General features: G+C 56.6%; 6 protein-coding genes across 6 annotated transcripts; 5 read left to right on the plus strand and 1 right to left on the minus strand.

The window, feature by feature from the left end:
• Positions 1-747: 747 nt before the first annotated feature.
• DICSQDRAFT_51824 (uncharacterized protein) lies at positions 748-2,149 on the plus strand (the record flags this gene model as incomplete). The annotated part of the gene is made up of 4 exons (XM_007362137.1): positions 748-1,068; positions 1,123-1,297; positions 1,360-1,706; positions 1,760-2,149. 4 exons carry the CDS (start codon positions 748-750, stop codon positions 2,147-2,149), a joined length of 1,233 nt encoding a protein of 410 aa, XP_007362199.1.
• Positions 2,150-2,592: 443 nt separating this feature from the next.
• On the plus strand, positions 2,593-4,930 carry DICSQDRAFT_133170 (uncharacterized protein). Its single transcript, XM_007362138.1, has 6 exons — positions 2,593-3,008; positions 3,090-3,471; positions 3,525-3,596; positions 3,656-4,006; positions 4,069-4,528; positions 4,607-4,930. Exons 1-6 carry the CDS (start codon positions 2,987-2,989, stop codon positions 4,655-4,657), a joined length of 1,338 nt encoding a protein of 445 aa, XP_007362200.1. The 5' UTR covers positions 2,593-2,986; the 3' UTR covers positions 4,658-4,930.
• Positions 4,931-6,052: 1,122 nt separating this feature from the next.
• DICSQDRAFT_99495 (uncharacterized protein) lies at positions 6,053-7,390 on the plus strand (the record flags this gene model as incomplete). Its single annotated transcript, XM_007362139.1, has 4 exons — positions 6,053-6,110; positions 6,193-6,283; positions 6,540-6,741; positions 6,844-7,390. 4 exons carry the CDS (start codon positions 6,053-6,055, stop codon positions 6,961-6,963), a joined length of 471 nt encoding a protein of 156 aa, XP_007362201.1. The 3' UTR covers positions 6,964-7,390.
• A 397-nt stretch (positions 7,391-7,787) lies between these two features.
• On the plus strand, positions 7,788-9,541 carry DICSQDRAFT_79827 (HIT-like protein). The gene is made up of 6 exons (XM_007362140.1): positions 7,788-7,957; positions 8,068-8,256; positions 8,448-8,496; positions 8,551-8,658; positions 8,719-8,832; positions 8,897-9,541. The coding sequence occupies exons 1-6, from the start codon at positions 7,838-7,840 to the stop codon at positions 9,343-9,345; spliced, it is 1,029 nt and encodes a 342-aa protein (XP_007362202.1). The 5' UTR covers positions 7,788-7,837; the 3' UTR covers positions 9,346-9,541.
• A 210-nt stretch (positions 9,542-9,751) lies between these two features.
• Positions 9,752-13,458, minus strand: DICSQDRAFT_99501 (uncharacterized protein). The gene is made up of 12 exons (XM_007362141.1): positions 13,109-13,458; positions 12,970-13,047; positions 12,754-12,904; positions 12,481-12,692; positions 12,175-12,425; positions 11,893-12,120; positions 11,339-11,837; positions 11,108-11,275; positions 10,315-11,051; positions 10,158-10,241; positions 10,078-10,096; positions 9,752-10,014 (listed from the first exon to the last, which is right to left on the minus strand). The coding sequence occupies exons 1-12, from the start codon at positions 13,356-13,358 to the stop codon at positions 9,899-9,901; spliced, it is 2,793 nt and encodes a 930-aa protein (XP_007362203.1). The 5' UTR covers positions 13,359-13,458; the 3' UTR covers positions 9,752-9,898.
• Positions 13,459-15,086: 1,628 nt separating this feature from the next.
• DICSQDRAFT_166572 (uncharacterized protein) lies at positions 15,087-15,802 on the plus strand (the record flags this gene model as incomplete). The annotated part of the gene is made up of 2 exons (XM_007362142.1): positions 15,087-15,698; positions 15,755-15,802. 2 exons carry the CDS (start codon positions 15,087-15,089, stop codon positions 15,800-15,802), a joined length of 660 nt encoding a protein of 219 aa, XP_007362204.1.
• Between the last annotated feature and the right edge of the window lie 107 nt (positions 15,803-15,909).

The following is a 15,909-nucleotide window of genomic DNA, read 5'->3' on the forward strand; positions in this document are numbered from 1 at the left end:
ATGTCCCAGCAGACAGTACAAGGTATCCACGAATAGTACCTTGATCCCTATCGGTCCGCCTACTACGCATAGCTAGTACACCATCCGGGGATGACACTGACACTCCACAGGCGGAATCTCTCGGGTTCGGAAGACGATCGGGTTCGGAAGACGATCGGGTTCGGAAGACGATCGTCAGACAGTCGCTTCCATTCTTGCCAACACTTCTTAGGCTCAACCCACTCCAGCAGCATGACGGAATGTCAGATGCTTCTGGTTCCACTACGTAGCAGAGGCTGACATCGTGTGCTCCGACTTGTCGGAATTCTCGGTTTCCTGTCCTAGCAAACGTGTCTCCGAATTCAGGTGAGGTGGCTGGGCTAGTGCGCAAACGATGACGGCTCGCTGACCCCCCTATGTCCGTCATCTCCAGTTGAACCGTGTAAGCCACCCCACCTAGCTCCTCTCTTCCCCCGATGAAATTTCGTGCGATGCGCGAGATTCGAGTGTCGGCAATGCGCGAGTCAAAATCTTTCCGCTTGAATCTTGACTGTGCACTGTGGGCCGTTGGAGCACCTACGCGAGGTGGATTCGGCCGTATATATACCTGCCGTCGAAACGCGTTGAAAGGCTAGACACTGCAACATGTTCAGCCTCGCACTCCAGCTCGCTTTGTGTTCTCTCGTGTTCCGCGCTGTGGGCGCACCGGCGCCGCAGGCGATCACGGGGATTTCGTCCACCCCATCCATCTCCGTGATCACTTCTACGATGACGGACTACTCGAGCTCATCTCTGCCCTCGGCCACGTCGTCAGTGAATTCGTCGAATTCTACTATATCGTCTGCGGTGGCCACCTCATCGCCCGCTGGTTCATCGACCGTGCTACCTTCGCAGCCAACTGACGGTCCCACAACTGTCTCAGCAATAACGCCATCTGTTCCCACCGCAGACGTCACTTACCAGCCACCTGCTGCACCAACCCCGACGGCGGTGGCTGGGCTGTCGCCTTATACACCTGCAGGCGGACTCGACACCAATAGTACAGCGCCCCTGTACCGCCCCTTGTCAGACTTTGACTTCCAGTCTTTGGTATGTTCTTGTCTGTCACTTGAGTTGATCCTGGCTAAACATGCCAGCGCCCAGACTCTGGCCCTCTATCAGGAGTATATTGAGCTCGACCTTTTCCATCATGGGCTCGCCCAATTCTCAGCCTCCGAATTTGAGGCTGCGGGCCTGTCAGCGCAAGACCGGTTCCTCATCGAGTTCATGGCCGATCAGGAGGTTGCCCACGCTGAGTTGCTTTCCAATATTATTGGTCGTAGGTTGACTTGCGGCATCGTTCCCACTTCCATGTCTCACCATAACGTCCCCATTTTTCAGAAGGTGTTGCGGCGCAGCAATGCGAGTACTCATACCCATTCGACACTGTTCGCGACTTCATCGACTTCTCTCAAAAGCTCACCAGGTTTGGAGAGTCTGGCGTGCTCGGCTTTCTCCAGCACCTTGATTCCCGTGCCAGCGCGACTTTGCTGATGGACTCCATCGCTACCGAGTCTCGCCAGCAATTGATTCTCAGGCAGTTCGAGGGCCTGTTCCCGATGCCAGTGGACACCGAGCCGAGTATTTCGCAAAGCATGGCGTGGACTCTGCTTGCGCCCTATATCACGTCCTGCCCTCAGAACAATACTCGTCTGGTGTGGCTGAACTTCCCCGGTTTGAACATCACGGTACGTCCTCCCTTACTATGCATTTCCCATTTTGCTCATCGCGTCTCCTCTAGAACAACCCGAACGCCTCAACTTTGAGCAACCTGGACGAGGATGGCCCCGCCATATCTGGGCACAACAACTCGCTGTCTGCTCCTGGCTACGTCCTCAACTTGCAGTGGGAGAACCCCGGTCTACCCGTCGGGCCCAACGGCTCATACACTACCAACACGTCTGCAGGCACTCCGACGTATGTTGCGTGGATATCGCAATTGAACACAACGTACACGGCCCTCAACGTGACTGGGAATAACACGGGTACGACGGTGCAGCCGCTCTGCGCTCCAATCAACGGCACGATGTTCGTCGCCATCACCGACTCGAACATATATGTGACCCCGCACAATATCACCCAGCTGGACCCGCACATCGTTGCAGGGCCGGCTGTCTACCAATCCGGCTGAACGGCACTCTCAGGACGAGAAGCATTACCCACTCATTATTTGTACTGTATCAAATATGGTGTTGTATGACGAAGACCGTTTTATCATCGTCCTCCTTCCTCAAACTGCCTTGCTTTCTTCGTCGATGCATGCTCTCGTGAGTGTATGAATGTATATCATCCTCTACAATCTTTGCAATGAAATTCTTCTGGTAAATGTGGTGTGTCCGAGCTGACGGCTGGCGGATTAAGCTTCTGGGCTGCTTCTGCTTTGCATCAAGAAATTGCTCTCGTAGACGACAGTGCAAAGATTGAGGCCTAACAACCTGTATGAATTGCAGTCCCGTCACTTGCTATGCAATTCAGTCATGGCTCGGTAGCGCTCATTCTCATCTTAAGCGCGCCCGACCGATGGTGACTGCATGCATTCGCAGCCCTGACTTCATTGCTCATCGCCATCCGCTGCGATGCTTCCAAGGATCTACAACTTGCGCAGCCTCTGAAGACGGCAACGTGATTCGTCGTTCCAGTCGACACCCTTCGACACCCTATCGCATGAAACCAGGTACACAGGCGGCGATGCCATCGCCATCGGCCTGATGTTGCCATCAATGCCCGTCGCGCGGCTGCAACTGATGTTGCCTCAGCCTCTGCATAGGCACGCAAGGTGATCGCGCCGCCTGCAGCGAGCCCGAGCGCTGTCTTTTCGTGAGTCCCTCCTCCATCTTCGACCACTCTCCACTTCGTTTCTTCCCGGGCTGGGCCCGTTTGTGTTTCGTCTATACCCTCTCACGTCGTTGTCTCGTCGTGTTCGGCCGGTTTCGAATCCCACGATTGACCAATCGCTCGGTCGGCCTTGATGGCTGCTTCCAATGTCACCAGTGCGTCTTCTCACCACTGCGCCGCAGGGTCGACGGACAGATGCTGACGACCGACCTTCTCCAATCACCCTCAATCTGAAGTTGACGACTCTTCACCGCTCATCCTTTACGATCCTGCGAGCGCGTGGAGCCACCAGGCGGACAGCAACAATGCGCAAGGGTTCGTGAACGGGACGCATAGCTCGTCCGACGTCGAGGGCGCGACGGCCAAGTTCTCCTTCACGGGCACAGGCTTCTGGGTGTATGGCACGAAGAAGGCCAACTACGGGCAGTACCTCCTCATGCTCGATAACGATGTTCAGCTGTTCGGGAACGCGACTGCATCCCCAGTTGAGTTCGGGCAGGTACTGGGCGGGACGGCGGGGTTGAGCGACGGGCTGCATACGGTGGTGCTCATGGCGGCGGGTGGAGGGCCTGTGGACATTGACGCTGTAATCTTCGAGACGACGGATGGGAAGCAAGGGTGCGTCGATCCGTTGGCTTTTGCGCGACTTCCTTCCTTATTTTCACACGTAGCGATCCTGCGGGTACACAAACGGCGTCTGCTCCCGCCGGCTCCCAGACAGCTGGTCGTATTTCTGCCAATCCGTACGTGGCGCACTAACCATACGTCGCGCCCCGACCGCTTACATTGCGTTTGGGCACAGGCATGCCATTGGGGGTCCCAACGCTCCCGTGTCGGGCCAAGACGCTAGCCAGACCGCAACAGCGTCGTCAGCTGACCCGTCTGCGACCGGACAGCTTTCCACCCAGCCCAATGCTCAGCCTAACGCTCAGCCTAATGGGCAGCAGTCCTCCGCGGCACAGACGGATGCCCAGGCCACCGGTCAGCAGGGCACGCAACCCACCGCGCAGCCCAATGCACAACCAAATGCGAACCCCAATGCCAATGCTTCTGATTCCGGATCATCTCCAACCAGCGCCCAGCCTCAACCGTCGAGCACGACCAGTGCTCCGGGGTCATCAATCAGTCAGGCGGAGCAGGCCAACAGAACACCGTAAGGACCCCTCAGCCAACATCTTGTGTCGTGTCCCTAATCTTGCTTACAATCGCGTGCAGACAGATCGCCGGGACGTCTCAAGCTCATAAGGGCCTGCCTCTCGGCGCGATCATCGGTATCGCCATTGGTGCTGCCATCCTTCTCCTTTTGGTCGTCGCCCTGGTCCTCTTCCTCCTGCGGCGCCGCCGTCGTGCCTCGGCTGCTCGCAGGAGGATGACGGCTGGTCTACCCTCTCCCACCCTACCTCTCCAGGATCCTGAGGGACAGACAGGGTACTTCTTTGGCGGCTACGGTAACGGTAGCACGAAGGGCAGCAACCCGATGCGCGAGAAATACCTCGCCACGAAGCTCTTCCCTACTGCTGGGGCGCGGCCTATCTCGCAGGAGTCGTTCACGTCAGGGGGTCGCACGACGCCGTACTCCGAGAGGAACGCTACGCCGCAGCCGCTGGAGCCGGCAGTCCTGCGGGATAGCGTGCACACGAACGGGTACGACGTTGCGGAGGCGTATTCGCAGATGGTGAGTGTCACGCAATACTCGTATTCTGCCAAGCGTGCGTGCTCAGCGCCGTTCATTGCTCGGTTTGCAAATCCACAGCCTCCCACTCGCCCGCCGCGTCCCCCAGAGATGCGGTTGAGCGGTATGTAAACATAGTGTCGTCTGCAGGCAGGCATTGTGTAGCCTAGGGAATGAAGCGGATTACCAACGGTCGTGGTCGCAAGTATGCTGTTATCGCGATGTCCGTCAATTGTAACAACTAGCCATCTGTTCACGCGTCTGTGGCCCAGCAGCTGCATCTTACGATCTGGCAAGGCACGACATATCGCTTGTGGGACGTGTATGCATGCATACGTATACCCGGGCATCTCTCGAGAATGGGTCCCAAATCCTCGACAAGTTGCATGGACGCCTACATAGCCAACATTATATAGGGCATTGGTGTTGGAGACTGACCTGTAGCGTGAGACTCAGTGTGCGAGAAGTCGTTGCAGCACGGGCCTTTCCCGCCCGTTCTGGCATCTTTCTGGAGGACTTGTGGGAATCCTGATGAGGGCGGGATCGCGCCCAGTCTCCAGCCAGATCTTGCAGTTGCTACCGTTCCTGTCACCGGTCGCCACGGGCTCGATGGGCGCTTCGGGGAAGAGATGGTCAACGCCGGTCGTTGACTTCTACGGCGGTATTTACGACATTGCTCGACCTTCCTCGAATGACTTGCAAGCGATCTGGTAAAGGGACTGTTACCAGCGCGAGGAGGTCCGCAGAGGGGGAGTCACACGTGTCAATTGCACATCATCCTACTCGACAGCCCTGGACGCCGTGCTGTGTCCGCTTGACGTTTGTCTTCCTGCCTGTTCGTGGACGCGCCGACGCGATTGACCAGGTTCGAGAGCATCATCAGATCGAGTGGGGATCAAAGACCCAAACTCAGCTCGGACGGCGCCTTTTTGGCTGTCTATCATCGACTGTCATACCATGTCACACTCACCTCGGACATGCCGGCGTGTCTTTGGGCGACATAAACTGCGTTTCTCGTCTTCGGAAAAGTTATGGCACAAGGCTTACAAAGCATGTTGACTTGTTACTGCCATAGCAGGGCATCATGAGCAGTAGGAATTGGATCGAGCGTGGACTAGGGGTGGTTGACGGATGGTGGGCGTGACGAGGGGTTGTGCCTTGGTTACCGGCGAAGGCAGTGGGTTGTGACAGTCACTGACTGCTGCTGTTATATCAGTCCCGGAGGGCGAGAACGGTGGTCGGGCCAACGCTGCGTGCATTTCTTTCCGCCTCCCCTTTACTTCCTTCCTTCCTCCAGTCTCTTTCTCCTTGGTCGAGCTGCGCTCGCTGGACCACCGGCTCTTCTCACCTCACCTTGCCTGCTTCAGTCTGTGCATCTCGTTCTCCAGCTTCATTCAGAACAGAGCAGCGCTCGCTCCCACTCCCCCGTTTCCAACCCTTAGCGTTCTCTGACCGGTCTTGGTCCAAGTCTCGCTTTCCCTTCAGCAAGCCAACCCTCAGCAATCTTTTCCACTTCACGCGATCGCAATGGGCAACCTGATATGGCATGAATACGCTCGCTACGTCGCGTTGACGTCGGTCGCTTGTGAGTACCTCCCCTCCTTCGCAACGGGCCACTCAGGGTTCCTGTCAATCTACTAACCATGTCACCTTCGCCACTACAATAGACTCGATGTGGGCCGCTTTCTGGGGCATCATGTACAGGAAGTATTTCTTCGACTTCGTGCACGGGATCGTGCGCAGCCCCGGCGGTGTCCAGTAAGTCCCGTTTTCCGTCTCAGCTATCTCGCACCAGTGGCGCGAGCCTTCCCACCACAACCTGAAGCAAAAGCACGCCAAGCATGCTGAGGGAGAGTTGTCCCAGCGTGGTTACCTGGCGTGTCAGACTTGTCAGATAGTACAAATGACCCGTCATGTTCCGGTCGTCCCTGCGATGCGTGTTTGGGAGCACGCGCTTTATGATTCCCATGATTATGCAGTTTGCTGATAGTTGCCTTGTTCTTCTCCCATTTAGGCCCGCGGCGAGTGACAGCATCTTCATTACTGTTATTGTCAAGGCGCCCATCGTCCAGATCCTCAGCATGCTGCTCGCGTTTGGTTATTTGGCCCTCGACTATCCCGCGCCATTCCTGAAGGGCTCGGTAATACATCGGAGCTTCCCGATACGTATCATATTGCTGTTCCTGCAGACTTTCCTCTCGATCTTATACTATCAGGTGCGTCACATTTCAGTACTGCCGCTTCGCGGACTCAGCGTGTATGTGTGTGGATTTCGAGCTGACGCACGCGTCTTTTTTGTTTGCTTGTGTGCGCGACAGGGAACAAATGCGGCGTTGTATTCCTTTATAGCTGCGATGTGCTACGTGCGCGCGCAGGTAAAGGGGGAGATGATGGCCGACGCAAAGGACAACAAGGGGCGGGGCGGCGGAAAAGCCTGAGCGTTGAACGCGCTCCTGGTTTTCTCGGTACGAGGAGAATTTTCAGTAGACTGGCGGCAGACGGACTGGTCCGTCTTGCCGTTTCCTCCCGCCTCTCCTCCACCATATCCTCCCGAACCCCTCCGAACGCCTCTCATCCTACGATTCCTATTTCCTGTTTCTCTTCCTGTTGTCGTTCTTTGCTTTCCAACTTGCATGCCCAGCCAGCCCACATAACACACCCGTCTGACGTCCGTGAGGACAACCACAGCATGCAAAAACGAGCAAGGAGAGCCATCCCAGTGTATCGCACGAGTTGCGGGATTTGCGGACGTTTTTGGACATTTGGTGCTGCCATCTACTGTTTGTTGTATCACTTATAGAAGCGCGAAACTCTTCTGCGTTGTTTGCGGTTCGTACCTCAGGTGTAGGGGTATATCGCGATCGTTGGCCTAAGGCTTCGCTATTTGGTTGCGTCTGTGCACGTCGGGTCGCACCTAACATCCTGGAGGCTCCATATGACACTGCGCACAGCTGAGGTTACTATGTACAGCACGGGCTGGAGACGATCGAGACACGGCGTCGGCAGGAGAATGCGCTTGTGCCGGCGTCCGCGGTACCCGCGAAACTGCGATTGCGTTAGGACATGTGGTCCATTGGACCATCGACCTTCTGCCATCCCCGTCTCGCTGCATCTGGAGCCCTTCGTATACCACGCACGCCTACTAGGTCACCTTTGATTACACGCTGCGCATTCGCTACTGGGTGCGTGAGGGCGATCGCTAGCCAATCTAGACGAACACGGACACGCACGGGTATCGCGTCTATCCCCACACACAAATACCATCGCTTGCCTTCTCCGACTCCGAGTTCGCTCGCACTGTCCAAATCTTCTATGGCTGCACAGAAGGAGATCGTTGCAAAGCTTTCGGACAGCTTCGAGAAGGCGCGGTCGTCGGGAGATCTGCTGTTTTTCCCCTCGACAACTCACCACCATGAAGAGAACGGCGTAGAGGTGAGTATTTTAGGCGTTCGCATCTTTCCTCTCATCGCTCACATCTCTGCACCCTGTCCTGTCCATCTGGTCACCTTCGACCGTGCGGCATCGTGTCCGATGCACCACAGTTCCAGATCCGCCTGTGCCCAGCGCTGCAGAACAAGCCCCGCCTGCCGACGCCCGACTTCAGCGGGGACGCCCCGAGCGCGGTGCAGCAGGAGAAGAAGCGGTATGACCCTTTCGCCCCGCCATACAACCCGAATCTGCTCCTGGGCGAGGTGCGCGACGAGGCGGAGGGGAACGAGTACGTGATCCTGGTCAGTAGGTTGCGAGTGTGCGTGTGCGCGCGGACGGCGGATTGACGGCGAACGTTTGTTTTCTCCGCTCTCTGCCCTCTCGTGCATCCTCATGCACCTCTGCTACTCTTCGCCTGTGTTGCTGGCGCGGCGCGCGTACGTTGCATGGCCTACGCGGTATGATCATGGTCGGGTGTGCGGCGCGGATGTAGTTCAACAAGTATTCCGTCGTGCCGCACCATTTCTTGGTCGTCACGAAAGGTACTCACTTCTAACCGTAGCCTCGCGCGATGCACGCCTGCTGACGACGCGCAGACTTTCAGTCGCAGACGTCGCCGCTATTACCTGCCGATCTTGTGCAGACCTATCTCTTCCTCGCCGCGGCGAAGAGGGCGGGCACGAAGCTCTTCGCGTTCTACAACTGTAAGCACTGGTATACGGACAAATGTGATCGACTAATTGATGACTTGTACGGTGAATCAGGCGGTGACCTGAGCGGCGCGAGCCAGCCGCACAAGCACATCCAGCTGCTCCCGATCGACGACGACGGCCCTCCGGTCGAGACGCTCGCGAGGAGTACCAAGCTCGAGCAAGAGAGTACGTAACTACCGTTCAGTAACATCATTCTCCTCGCAAACAACCCCCGTCTCTGTACTCGCAGGCCGGCCCTTCAGCATCAGCGCCCTCCCCTACGCGAACCACGTCCGCCGCCTGCCCTCCTCGCTCGCCTCCTCCTCCCCCGCCGAGCTCGAGCCCGTCCTCGCAGACGCATTCCTCTCCCTCCTCGACCTTGCTATCCAGACCGTCCGGCACGACCCGTCCTACCCCGCCGGCGCACCATCGTACAACGTCCTCCTCACGCTCGAGCACGTCCACATCATTCCGCGGCGCCAAGAAACACATGTGCTCAAGGAGACGGGGGAGGAGCTGAGCGTGAACGCGCTAGGATTCGCGGGGCTGCTGCTCGTGAAGAGCCAGAGGGAGCTCGAGGCGGTCAAGGAGGAGGGCGTATGCAGCATCTTGAAGGGTGTCGCGTTGGAGAGCGGGCATGAGGCGCAGACGGACGCGCATCGGGTCGCGGACGACCATGTACATGAGCAGGACGAGTGATCTGACGAAGAGGACCGAAGGCCATTATACTTCTAGGTCGGTTTACATGGAGTTCATGCATGCAGGAGTCGAACTTCCTCTGAACACGCCCTCGGTGTTGCCAAGGAGCCCCTTTAGCAGCGACGTCCACTGCAGGTAGGCGAGGAAGAATTCGTTGCTCCGTGAATACGTCAGCATCACAATACGCAAGGCAATCTCTACACTCCTGGGTACAAGAGCTCACTTGTTATACCTGCTATATGAACTTCGAGGTGCGTACTTCGGCGAATGATATATAGACCGAGAATTGCGAGAACGCGAGTAAGAAACCTACCCAAAGAGATCTCAAACATGATGCATGACTAGTGACTTCTGAGTGGTGGTTAAGCCACACTTCAGCTTGTCGGATGTGACTGTCTACAAGAGCATTCCGTAACATATGCATTCGGCAGGGTATACCTAATACTGGTATTGGAAACAAGTTCTGTTCAGGGCACCACAGATGCCCTGATATTCGTACAATCAGCTTTGACAGCAACGTCATCTCATCAACCAGTCGCAGATTTCTGTAAGCTCAGTCGCCGCGCTGAGTCGACCTCAGGAACTCTTCTTCGTTCCAACCGTAGTATTCCTTCAATTTCTTTGCAAAGTCCTTCAGCTTCATCGGATGGATCGTCGGGTCCGGGTGTGCTGCGTAAGCGATGTCAGCATTCACAAAGCAAGTTCCAATACGGAACGTGTTGATGAACATACGCTTGTGGAAACTGATGGACTGTGAACACGGGAAGATGGTCAGCGACGCAAATACAGGGCGGAGACTGAGCTAAACTTACGCGATCCTTCGGGTTCGGGGGGTCGAACCTGACACGAGAGCCGGCAGTGCTCGGGACGTACGTGAAGCCCATAGCCTCCATGAGCTAAGGTCACAGCCAAATCGGTTCACCTCAGCCCCAAAGCCAAAATGCAGCATAGAACACACCCGCGACGCACCTTCACGAACCTTTCCCATCTCATATCTGCCAAGCCCTGAGTCTTATCATCTTTCGTCCGAAGCAGCTGGTGCATCCACTCCGTCGTCCTCCCTTTCAGGCCAGAGAACACACTGCCCTTCTTGCCCTTACCTCCCTCCCCGCTTTCGTCATCCTCTTCCTCCTCGTCCGCTTCCTCGGCGTTCTTCACCTCCCCGCCCTTGCCCTTCTTGGCGAACGGGCTGAAGAAGCGGGCCTTCGTCTTCTCCGGGATCCCGTTGAGGTTGCCCAGGTTCCCGACGGCCGCGCGCGTCTTCAGCTTCTGCTTCCCGCTCGTCAGGCCCTCGCTCTGCAGGTACGTGCGTGCAGACTGGGCGGTCTGCTCCGTCGGCAGCGGAAGCGACGTCGTCGACGCCCCGAAACCTGCAAGAGTGGTTGTCGAGCTGCTGAACGACCCGCGTGGGGACGTGGGCTTCGCCGCCGGGGGCGACTTGGGCGTCTTCCCTGCGCCCTTCTTTGGCGGTGTCGCTGGAGGGGAGGTAGCGGCACGCTGCGGGGTCGCTGGGCGTGCGACTTGGGCCGGAGCAGGGGTGGGCGACGTCGGCGGGGACGATGGCGCCCCCTCGCCGTTGGCAGGTGCTGTTGTAGAGGCGGGCTTCTTCTTCTTCTTGGGCTTTTTCTTTTTCTTCTTAGCGGCGGCGGACGGGCCCTCTTCATCTTCGACCTCCTCCACGGTGGTTTGGTGCGGGCGCGTAATTGCTATCAAGAGAGACTGATTAGCCACGGCACGTCGATCACAGCTTATAGAGACTTACAGGGGCCTGTGGTAGGCTTCGTGGTCGGGGTTGCAGGCTTAGAGGGGCTCCCTCCGCCCCCTGCCCCAGTCTGAGCCTTAGTTACGGGCGTCCTCGGCCCAGTGTACGGCTTGCGGGGCTGGGTGCGAGTAGCAGTGTTCAACGTAGGACTCGCCGAAAACATGCGACCTGAAATGGCATGTGTGCGAACATGAGAATGGTACACGAGCCCGCCCACAATGTGCAACGCACCTCTCAGGGACCCGAGAAGCTTCAAGAATGGGTTGCCCTTGCGCTCCTCCGCGAGCGCGCTGAAATCTGGGGCAGGACCCTGATTGTAAAAGTCAGACGAGGCGACCGCGGTGTCCATTGCCTCTCTTAGCCAGTCCCTCATCGCGTCCTCCTCGTCCGTGTCGTAGCCCTCCGAGGTGTCGCTCTCGTCACCATCCTCTTCAGGTTCGTCGTCGTCGTCGTCGTCCCCATAGTCCTCCTCCTCCTCATCCGACGAGTCCGAAACCGTTTGCAGCGACGGCATTGAGTCATCGCTATCATTCCCGTCCGTGATCGCCAGCGGCTTCCTCCCACCCTTTCCAACAGGGCCTCTACTACGCCCAGGGACGAGCGCGAGGTCGTCCTCGCCGTTCTGGCGACGGTAGCGCGGATCCCAACCGTGCCACATCGGCTTGACCTTGCGGATGTCCTCAATATGCCACAGCTGGTCCGGGGTTTTGCCGCTAACGTTTTGGTAGTTCTGCGAAGCGGTGAGCAAAAACCCGTGCGGGGCGAGGGGGACACCGCGCACGGACCTTCCGAACGTACTGCCAGAACTGATCGAGGACGGCCTTCTTGGTGTTTTCCAGAGGCCAGAGTAGGTCACTGTATACTTCCCAAAGCCCGGCCGCCTCCTTGGAGAAGATCTGCGCATCGACCCATGCTTCGTACGCCTCGGGCATCCTGCGCGGCTCCTGTTTCCATTTCTCGCCCTCGGGTCCGGAGAGCACACCGTCTAGCATCGACTGGAGTTCGATAATGGTCTGTGGGAGCGACGGGTGAGCAGTGTACTTTGCTACGTTTAGAAGGTCACTAACTGATAGATCGCCTACGGCATCCCAAACAGCCTGCGAGAACTGCTTGGCATCCTTGGGCGATTCCTCCACCGCTTCGCCGAGTAGCTGGTACAAGACAGCCTTAGGTATCGGCGAGTTCGGCAAGCATAACTCGACGATGAGCGAGTCCAGAAAGGATTTGTGGACAGCTTTGAGAGAGCCCCAATCGAACGTGAACTCTTCTTCCTTCGTCACCGGATCTTTCACCACGTTGAAGTATTGACCGAAGTGTTCTGGTGTTACCCGCGTGAGCATTTCAAAATCGCCACAGATTGTGCGGGTACCTACTAGTAGCCGTAGCAAGAACGGCAAAATTGTTCTGGCCGGCCTGTACGAGAACATTGACAGTGTCGTAAAGGACCAAGAAGCGAGATCGAATCGACGGCTCGGATCTGAGTTGAGACTTAATGACAGTGTCATCGAGACCATCTTCGATGAGGTCGCGTATAAGATCGCCGACGACACGCCAGCCCGACGCCATCATATACGTGTTGTGAATGCTAGATGCGTACAGCGAGCGATGAGCGGCTTGCTTGTAGCGCAGGGCCGGTAGGTACTTACTGACTAGCGACTATGGATGCGACGTGGTCCCCCCTCTTTTCCTTGTCCTTGAGAGCCTGCACGCGCTGATTAACGTGCGATGCGACATACTCCTTGATCTTGTCGTAAAAGAACTCAGGATCTTGAAGAGCGCTTATGTCATCCAAGTACGCTACCAAATTGATGTGTTCAACACAATGCCCCAACGATATACGGCCAGAGATGGATAGGATGTACCGCTAAGCTGCGAATCGGCAACTCTCAAGCACACGTCGAGCTTGAACGGGGCCGCGATGGCTTGCTTCATGAGATCCTCTACAGACATCAAATTCGCGAAAGTCACCTAGACCGCTACTTGGCTCGCAAGACCACATACCTGCGAGCAGCTCAAGCTTCTCGCGTCCGCTCATCCGCGTCGCAAGCACGAGCTCTCCGGTGCCCATGGCGCCGTGTTTGCCATTGCGGAGGACGAGCGCGCGGGCGGTAAGTGGTTTGTTGCCGTTCTCGTCTCGTTCGCGTCCATGGTGCTTTGACTTGAAGACTTCTCTAGGGCCTATAGGCACGAGTTCACGCGAGATGGATGGGATGGCCTTGGGCCTGCTCTTGGGCAATGCCTTGGGAGGCATAGCGGTTGGTAGGAACGCCTCGAGGGAGGGGCGAGGCGGTGGACAGGAAGGAAGCAGAGATGTGAATCGGACAAGATTCACCGCGTTTTACGACCTTCTGGTTAAAGCGCGGGTATGTGAGCGAGTACCAGCGAATACCAACTAGTTGAAGGGTGTGAATGGCAGACCTGATCGAACGCCTTGGTACATGTAAATAGACATAAATAGCTGAGATACCAAGAGGTAGTCCACGTTTCGACTCCGCCATATGCTCACGTCATCAAGAAACTGTGAATCACCTCGATGAAATGGTGTATTATGGTCTATCTGAACCTCAAACCGAATTGCAGGTTGCAAACTGTGAGTGTCTTAGTCCTCGCCTACAGTTAGCATCCTAACTTCCTAGTAATATCCAAGCGAGTTCAACCAGAAGGTCTCAAATATCAAGCCGGCGGCGCTTGACTTTCCTGATTTCGCGTCTTGACTCCCTTCCATCACCTTCTCTAGAGACGGCCTCCAACCCATGCATAGATGCCCAGGCACACCTCGCTAAGTAAAGTAATCCTCTCTATGTCACAATGATTTAGGCTTGAAATCCAATCAAACGTCGCTTTTTAGGGGTTTCCCTGAGTCACAGGCGGAGGGGATGGCCGATGGTGCAGATCTCGTGGGGAATCTGCAATAGGTATGCTTATCTTGTAACCTCAAGGAGTATACTCACGTACATGCCGCTGGATTACATCTACCACAGCTGTGCGGTCATAGCCTCCGGTGAGTACTTGGAATAATGATATGTGACTATATGCTACCTTTTGCGCACCTGCTTACCGTGTTCTCCCTATTTCAGGTTCTACTCCTTCCTTTGGCCCTTCGCCAACAACGCGCGCCATAGAAAATGGCTGCCCTTGTGGCGGAGGCATGCCCGCCTAGATCGCGGGTGGGGTCCCATGGTGAGCGCTAGTACCTGCTGTGCTGCCCTCGCTAATACTACTCCCCAACAGTCTCTGCTTGATATATACACGTAAGTGGTCCTAGACTTTTTGAGTATCCGGATCGCTGACATTTCCGGGCCAGACGTCCATTGTTGAAGCAGGCGGGAGCAGTACTAGTGGGCAGGCGTAATACCAGCACGGGCGCGCCGCGATGCCAAACTTCATGGTTATTTCTACGAGACTTGCTTGGTAGCTCGCATGTGTATTAGATAGAGCTATTTGAAATATACCAAGCTCTTTGCATATTTGACTCCCTTGTGTGTTGATTCCTCAAACGGCGGACATATATGACCCCCTCGAGTAGTCCATCTATTCGAACCTCAAACCGCACGTGGATGACCCCTTGAATAATCCATCGATTCGGACCGTAAATCGGCCACCTGCTAACATCGCGATTGCATGCTCTGGTCCAATGCAATATTGTGTTCGATCAACCATCTATTCACACATATCCACAGTTGGCACAACTTCGAATGGCCTACTGATTAGTACTCCGACCAGACTCCGATGACACACCTGTTCACAGGCACTCGCCCCTCAACTAGGAGGTCCTTGAACGCGGTGATTCACTTTCAACGCCGCGTGCTAATAGTCCGGCTATTTCGCCCAAAAGAGGGCGCGCATCACCGCATCAACAAACCACGCGAATCTACATGCACTAGCGCTCATAGGCGCCTCGGCTAATCCCCGGCCAAGACGTCGGCGTTTCCGTCACGGTGCTGTTCACCCCGCCGCTCCTTCGACCTGTACCACCACCATGTCCACCAGTCGCCCCTCCTCGTCGAAGATGCCTGCCACCTCCACCCCTCCTCCCGAACACAAGATCGAGTACCTCATCTCCAACGTTGACAAGCCCATCGTCTCCATTGATGGCCGCCAGTACTCGACGAAGTCCCTCGCGGACTTATTCCCCGAGCTCCTTGAGTCTGCCACCTTTGCAGACGACCTCATCCAGGGAGCGACATCCATCTACGTCGCCAAACCCCCACCCAACCACCTCCCCCTCCTCGACTTCATAGCGAACATGCTCCAACTGGGGTACAACATTTACCTCAACCCCCCCACCACCACCCCCCTCCCCTCTGTTTCGTCGCCGGTCCCTGCACCGGCGCCATCTCCGCCTCGTGTCAGCCCGCCCGCTGACACGAGGCCACCCACGCGTCCCCAGACGCCACCCCCCTCTGCCCCACCGCAGCCAACGCGCACCACCCCCAAGAACAAGCGCCCGATCAGGAAGACTTCGCTGGAGTCCTCCCCCCCCCCTCGCCCCGCACCGCACCACCCCGTTACCCCAAGCCGCAACCAGCGCCCCGCAACCCCCACGGACGTGACGCCCGACCCGCGTCTGTTACGACTGACTGTCGAGCGAGTAAGTGGAGACGAGCGAGGCAGGCAGGAGCGCCGACGAGCTCTGATCGCAGTGAGACTGGAGCGGAGCTCAACAGGCAGGACTGGAGACAAGTTGTGTATTGAGCGAGGTATCTACAGAGCGAAATACACGATGGCTTACCTGGAGACAAGAGGTCGAAACTAGAGTCTCCAGGTAGCAAGGGATCCAGCTATATACAGGGAACGAACAA

Source organism: Dichomitus squalens (genome assembly GCF_000275845.1).
Source record: "Dichomitus squalens LYAD-421 SS1 unplaced genomic scaffold DICSQscaffold_3, whole genome shotgun sequence".
NCBI classification, from domain to species: Eukaryota; Fungi; Basidiomycota; class Agaricomycetes; order Polyporales; family Polyporaceae; genus Dichomitus; species Dichomitus squalens.

Coding starts and splice junctions, on each gene's coding strand:
- DICSQDRAFT_133170 (XM_007362138.1), top strand. CDS start 2,987: ATGGCTGCTTCCAATGTCACCA. Junction 3,597..3,655: donor GGTCGTATTTCTGCCAATCC/GTACGTGGCGCA, acceptor GTTTGGGCACAG/GCATGCCATTGGGGGTCCCA. Junction 4,007..4,068: donor GAGCAGGCCAACAGAACACC/GTAAGGACCCCT, acceptor AATCGCGTGCAG/ACAGATCGCCGGGACGTCTC.
- DICSQDRAFT_79827 (XM_007362140.1), top strand. CDS start 7,838: ATGGCTGCACAGAAGGAGATCGTTGCAAAGCTTTCGGACAGCTTCGAG. Junction 8,497..8,550: donor TTTCTTGGTCGTCACGAAAG/GTACTCACTTCT, acceptor GACGACGCGCAG/ACTTTCAGTCGCAGACGTCG. Junction 8,833..8,896: donor TACCAAGCTCGAGCAAGAGA/GTACGTAACTAC, acceptor CTGTACTCGCAG/GCCGGCCCTTCAGCATCAGC.
- DICSQDRAFT_99501 (XM_007362141.1), bottom strand. CDS start 13,358: ATGCCTCCCAAGGCATTGCCCAAGAGCAGGCCCAAGGCCATCCCATCC. Junction 13,048..13,108: donor GAAGCTTGAGCTGCTCGCAG/GTATGTGGTCTT, acceptor TGATGTCTGTAG/AGGATCTCATGAAGCAAGCC. Junction 11,838..11,892: donor TCTGGCAGTACGTTCGGAAG/GTCCGTGCGCGG, acceptor ACCGCTTCGCAG/AACTACCAAAACGTTAGCGG.